The sequence below is a fragment of the Phaseolus vulgaris genome, chromosome 7 (genome assembly GCF_051622355.1).
Source record: "Phaseolus vulgaris cultivar YP4 chromosome 7, ASM5162235v1, whole genome shotgun sequence".
Taxonomy (NCBI): domain Eukaryota; kingdom Viridiplantae; phylum Streptophyta; class Magnoliopsida; order Fabales; family Fabaceae; genus Phaseolus; species Phaseolus vulgaris.
In genome coordinates, this window is record NC_143504.1 from 14,862,331 (window position 1) to 14,868,938 (window position 6,608).

At 33.7% G+C, this 6,608-nt stretch overlaps 1 protein-coding gene across 1 annotated transcript; it reads right to left on the bottom strand.

Annotated features, from left to right (window-relative positions):
• Positions 1-215: 215 nt before the first annotated feature.
• Positions 216-5,007, bottom strand: AGG2 (G-protein gamma subunit 2). The gene is made up of 4 exons (XM_068634914.2): positions 4,291-5,007; positions 768-820; positions 637-681; positions 216-546 (listed from the first exon to the last, which is right to left on the bottom strand). The coding sequence occupies exons 1-4, from the start codon at positions 4,423-4,425 to the stop codon at positions 459-461; spliced, it is 321 nt and encodes a 106-aa protein (XP_068491015.1). The 5' UTR covers positions 4,426-5,007; the 3' UTR covers positions 216-458.
• Between the last annotated feature and the right edge of the window lie 1,601 nt (positions 5,008-6,608).

Sequence of the window (6,608 nt, forward strand, 5' to 3'; positions counted from 1 at the left end):
GCCATTCTAATCTTTGCTAATAAACAAGATATCAAGAATGCTCTGACTCCTGCGGAGATCACTGGTGCACTAATCTTGCTGTGCCCTCTAGGTGGGGTTGCTGAAAACTAAGATGAGATTATTTTTTCTTGTATCATTTGTACTTCAACGAGACAAGCTAGTATGCAGATTCTTTTGCAGTTCACTTTGTCAAAACGAACATCGTTAACCACAAGTTTTGCAATGAAAAAAAAATTTATATATACATATATACTGTCATCATGGCTTGGTAGTTATCGTCTCAGCAATTAAGCTGTCAACTGAAACATAAAAGCTATGTATTTGCTATAATTGTCATCCGCACATAGGAACAATCATGAAAAATTGCCAATAACAATATTGTTTCAAAACTCACAATTTCTAGACCAATCTTGGATTAAAAAAGGGAAGAAGGGAGGGTTGGCAATTATCATTGTTCATTAGAGAATCCAGCATCTACAGCAGCCTTTAGAATCTTGGGGGCCTTCAAACCATCGATCCCATGTAGGACTTACGGGTCCAATTGTTCTGTCAAAGCAAAAATATGTAGATTTTTTGTCACACATGAAGATAACATGTGGTTGCAACATAAATAGAAGTTCACATAAGAGATCTTACGATGGTAGTAATGGATCAGGCTTTGTTTCCACGTTGCTGAGCATTCTGGCAAAACAGACACCAGATGGAAAATCAAAGTTAAACCAACACCGATTATACATTACGGCATCATATTCTACCTTTAAACTTACCCTTTGCACGCTGTAGATGCTTTCTCCATCCTTTCAAGTTTTTCGAGCTCTTCCTGCATTCATTTTATAGAGACTATTGACACTTGCAACCCAAATTTGAAAGCTGGATAAAAATACAAGTCATTGATAAGAGAGGCTAAGAATCACAATCAACCCTCCTATGAAAAGCCAACCAGATGGGTTCATCAAAGATTAAGGAATTTAATTCCACAAAATTAGGGAAGATACGAGCATAGGAATAGTGAAACTGGAAGGTAATATTCGTGCCAAAGAGCCATAGATCAAATACCAAAATCCTTTACTGCAAGTGCTAGACACCGGGTAGGCTGCTTTACCTGCAGCCTTGCCTACCATCCCCCTCGTCCTCATCACACCTAACCATAAGTTTCCTTTGCAACATAAGGGGAAAAATGGTGGAACATGGAAAAGGGCAATTTAAACAACACTACTTGGGAGTCGATTGGACTACCCTTTTGTCAAGTGCTACAAAATTACCTTCCCCTATCAGTTTAGGAACCTATATCTAGTCACGCTGCCGGAATAGAATATTCCACATGGTATTCTGAAACTTATAACTTTCAAATAATATGCACAAAAGAGATTCCACGTCCAGAGAATTTTCATATTCCATCTCCCTAAAGATTAAGATATAAAGGGAAAACAATCAAACCATTTGTTCAGACTCAAGAATAATGCAAGACTCACAAGTCCTAACAATGAGCTTAAGCCAACTACAGGGGGTATATAATGCATGGAAGGAAGCAGCTTCCCAGGCATGTCCAAAAACGTTTTGATCCTTCCTGTCCAAAGGTGCCTGCTACCTACTAGAAAGTGATCAACACAGTTGCCAACACTATTTTACTCCCAGTATCCATTGATGCTCATGAAGTTAATAGCATGGGATTTTGCTAGTTCTTTGAATATTCAGTGACGATATCATATTTGCCTAATTGCATAAAGTTAAACCAGAAAAACAGGGCTAAAAAAGGTTTCGGTAACAATCTCTTAAGTTTGACAAACCCCCAATCCGATGTTTCTATGTTTCCTTCACACCTAAATTTGAAGTTTAGGTTGGTAAGGAGTAAGATAATTGCAGGCAGCATGGTTGAATAATAAGTTGATTTAGTTAAGTATCTAACTTACATTCTTAGAGCATTCTCTCCATTCTACAATTCAATATACAATACCTCTTGTAAGTGATCTAAATTATTATTAAATTTCAGCTTTCTAATTTGTCATAGAACTTGGAATTCATGATCTAAATTAAAACCTTTCCAGCTCACATAAAAGAGTTCTCAGAGATTTGAAGGGATTTTGGTGATTAATCATATTTTATGTATAGCCTGTCCATAATTTAACAATTGCTGGTTGAGGAATGGAATCTCAATTATTTCCTAACGGAGTTGAATAGAAACAGTCTAATTGTTGATGCTTATAATTAAACAAAATGAATTAAAACAGAAAGTAATACATTATTGATAAAAGAGAAGCAAATGCATACAACAAGATTTATATTGGAACGGATGGAGGTCCGATTTCATGAAATTAGTACCTGCCAGTTCTAGTAAACACTCATCAGAAAGTAACCTTAAAAAGAAGGTACATTCATAAATTAAGCCAACTGTGTAAATTGCAATTATACATACAGAGAGGTTGACAGGCTAAATTTTTCCAACTTTTTACTTTTTGTTGACTAAAGAATTAATCAAAGCCAAAAAGATTTGCACAGTCCCTAAACATGCCAATTTGTCCCATAAACACAATATTAAAGTTGATTTGTGCATAAACAAATATTTGGAAAAGTCACCTGAAATTTCAATTTTTATTAAAATGATAGTCTTTGTAGATAGATAGTTATTTGGTAACCTAGATTTCAGTACCTCGCTATGGGCAAAACCCCAAAAGTGCATAACATAGTGCAGCTGCTGAGTTTTTTCAGCAACCAATAAAATTCAAAAGTCAAGGTGCATATTCATTTTTTTTTCGTAATTACCATTATATATGGTTTTAAAAAGAGAGATAAAATAGATTTTCTTAGGGACATCTACTTTGGTAGAGCATCTACTTTGGACGTGGTCCTCCAAGGGTGACAGTAAGAGCAATGAAAGCACCAATGTTAGGAAGCAAACACTTGAATAACTACTATATACTAGAATCAAACATTAGGAGAGCTAAAATAAAGACGACAAAATATCGACTGATATTTCATCATTGATTATTCAATACAGAGTGCAAAACTTACATTAATTAGCTATCCCATGAATGACAGCCCTACAAATGTCATCGCCTAGCTTTAGCGGATAAAAGGAAAATTACAAAATATGAAAATATAAAAAAACTATTCTCCTTCATGCAACTAAATGGACTTTGTTGAAGTTACCTACAAAAGAAAATACAAACTTGTGCGCACCCACAAGTCTAGACAATAATAAGCAAGAAACAACCAAAAATTAAAGTTTAAAAAGGAGAACATTGGTTTAGTTATGCTGATTCAATAATCAAGCTTCTATCGCTGTAATGACAGATCAATCTACATAGTATCAACAAATTGATCTTCAACTGAAATGTTCACATGTCTTTCAAAAGACAAATTTGTCAGCTAAAATTGCATTTTTTCGTTAAGAAACTTGATAATCAAAACAGAAATGCTGTTAACTATAACTTCGTAAAAATTAATGTAAAACATTAATACTGATTACCAGAAAATATTCATTGGGGAACAATAGACCAAACTACCAGTTTGGTCCTCCAAAGATACACCTGACATCAATCTCACCCTACAAAGATTTTCAACAAAAAAACAGTCCTTAGATTAAAAAATTCACCAAAACAACCCTTCTCTCGAGCTATAGACATCAACTTCAACCATTTTGGTGTCAACTGCGTAATGTCAACCAATAGTTGTTTGTGTTGATTTCACCATGATTTTTTTTTACTAAAAGTCGATTCCTACTGTCAATCCAAACACACTATTAAACATTCAGAGGGCTGATTGGATGTCAAAAATCTTGTAGGACCAAATTGATGTAAATGTTAGCGTATCTTTGGAGAACCATGCATTTAATAAAACTACCCCATTTAACTATCAGAAGGAAGGTACCCCAAGATTGAATGTTCACGCCCACAATAACAAGTACCACTCCTCCTATCTGAACATTAATTTCTTAGACAGTGTTTCCACAATCAAAACTCATAAATCCAGCAGACAGAAAAATACCCAGCAATCAACCAAACGAATTTTTATTTTTGTTCATCTGTTGACAACTTCATCAGTTTCACAGAGGGCACTTGTCTCTGATAATACCGACACGAGAATAAAGAAAAGTTAAATCTTTCCCAACTCATTTTACCATCTCTCTTCCACACACAGAAGAACAAAAAGTACACCCATCAAAAAGCAAAAGACCAACAGAAAAAAAGAAAGAAACGACACACAGAGAAAACAAAGTAGCAGAAAATCAACCTTCAGCAACGACCAAAACACCCAAATAGATTATGATGATTTTGAAGAAAAAGTACGTACCTCTAAGAATCTTGCTTCCTGCTCCAAGCGCTTGAGTTCAGCATGTATCCTATGTTTCCCTCTGGTATCTGCCGAAGATAGAGACTGAACCCGGTGGGTCATAGGGCTAGCGGATTCAGGCCCACGCGATTGCATTCTGAGACTGAGGTGATGGCAATGGAAAATCTAAAAACTAAAATCTAAAATCCCTAGGTTGCAAAGAGTTTTTATGATTATGAAAGAGAAGCGAGTGAATTTGAATGCATTTTGGAATAAGTATTGATGGACCCCATGATCAAGGGTTGGGCGTAGAAGCAGGGTGGAGGGGTTCAGAAAACAATAGAGCAGGATCTAAGCGTACTGAAAACGCAGAGAAAGAGACAGGTCAGAAGGGTATTTTGTGTTTGTTTGGGGAAGAACATGAGAGAAAGAGAGAGAGAAAGGAGTTTGAAAGGATTGAGAGTGGAGCGGAAAATGGGTGAAAAAGAAAACTTGGCTTCAAGTGTTGTGTAGAAGTTGAAGTTGTCGTTTTTTGGCTGTGTTGTTGGAATTGGAACACAACAACAAAGCTGGTTTTCTTTTTAGTTTCTCATTTTTTGTGTCTTTTTTTGTCTTCAAAACCCTCTCTCTCTCTCTCTCTGACTTTGATACTCTGTTTTGATTTTTTAGCAGTGCCACGCGGTGACGGTGTTTTCACTCTGTTTACTGTGACCGCTTCGCTCTCTCACTAGCTAATATTTTGTTTTTGGTGTGAAAACAGAACAGTAAAATACTATTTCTAGTACAACCTACTAATATAATATGGTTTTTTAACACAAACATACAAAAGCTATTGTTGCTTTTCATTTTCCATTTTGTTCTTGTTCTGGAATTTTCACCATATCAGATTTTTACAGTCTTAGAGGATAGATTGGCTGTGTCTGATGAATACGAAAGAAAAAGAATAGAAAAAAATGAGGTGTTGCAGAGAAATAAAAATTGATTTTTATTTTTTTTATAACTATTGATCTTCAACTACTGAGAATAGATTATTTTGCTTTTATTTGTGGAATACTAATCTTATCCTTTAAGTAAGGCTCTTTGAATTGAAGCTCAATTTCCATAATAACATAAAACAGGTAAACCCCACCTAAGCTGGAAAAAGAAAATACAGATTCTGATTCATCTTTCTAACATTCTTTTGCTATATTTCCTTTTAATACTCTTCCGTAAAATGGAAAATGGATATTATAAGAAAATATAGCGTTAATGCTCACAGAAATATCTATTTTTGTATTATAGATGTAAGTGTCTTAAGAAATGACTTATTAGTGTATATTTTTACAGTGTAAATTAATTGATGTATTCAATATAATTATTACAAAAGTTAACTAAAATATTTTATTTGTTAAAAAATATCAAGAGTTTTTAAATTCAATCATAATATATTGATACTGTAATTTATTTTAACAATGAAAAAGTTAGTACAATAAAATAAAACGAACCATGATTTGAGGTCTAATTAAGAGTATGCTGGGCAGAAAGAAAAAAAAAATTGATAAAAAAATACCGATAATTTGAGGACCTTTGCTCTAAATTACACATCTTCAAGTAATAAAAATAAAATACTCTTTTTCATGGCATAACTTCTATTATATAAAAGTTGTAATTTGAAGGAAAAAGTGATTGTCAAATAATACTTTTTCTTGATAAAAATAGAAAAAAAAGCAAATGAATGGAAATCAAAGTATTTGATCAAAAAAGTTTTAAAAAAAAGTCCAAAAAAGATAAATAGATAAAGGAAGATACGTAAAAACAAATTGAGAAAAGTACCCTATTCTCCATTAAAAAACAATAAAAAATTGTTAAAAATAAATTGAATTCAATATATTAATACACCAAAATAGATTAATGTTATTGAGTGATATAAAACATTGACATTATCTCTGTCCCCAAATCTTAAGACAATAATTTTATGGAGAGTTGTGACTTGACAATTAAGATTATAGAGGTGTGTAACATTGTCTATTAGAGAGGTAAAGTTCATTACCATTACAAAAGCATGCAAGAAGTTGTTATGGTTGAAGAAATTCTTGGAGGAACTTGGTTTTATGCAAAACAACTATCCATTATTTGTGGAGAGTCAAAGTATTATCCCCCTTGGTAAGAATCCAACTTTCTATTCTTGATCCAAACATATTTATGTGAGTTATCATTGAGTACATGATGCTTTGGATGCTAAGTTATTTGAGTTGGATAAAGTTCATAATGATGAATATGGTATTGATATGATGACTAAGGAACTATCAAGGTGGAAGCTTGAAACTTGTTATGAGATCGCTGCATTGATGGTCACCTCC

Excerpts from the sequence above, each read along its gene's own strand:
- AGG2 (XM_068634914.2), bottom strand. The coding sequence starts at position 4,425 with ATGCAATCGCGTGGGCCTGAATCCGCTAGCCCTATGACCCACCGGGTT. Across the intron at positions 821-4,290 it reads AGGAAGCAAGATTCTTAGAG|GAAGAGCTCGAAAAACTTGA; the intron begins GTACGTACTTTT and ends AAATGAATGCAG. Across the intron at positions 682-767 it reads GCATCTACAGCGTGCAAAGG|AATGCTCAGCAACGTGGAAA; the intron begins GTAAGTTTAAAG and ends CTGTTTTGCCAG.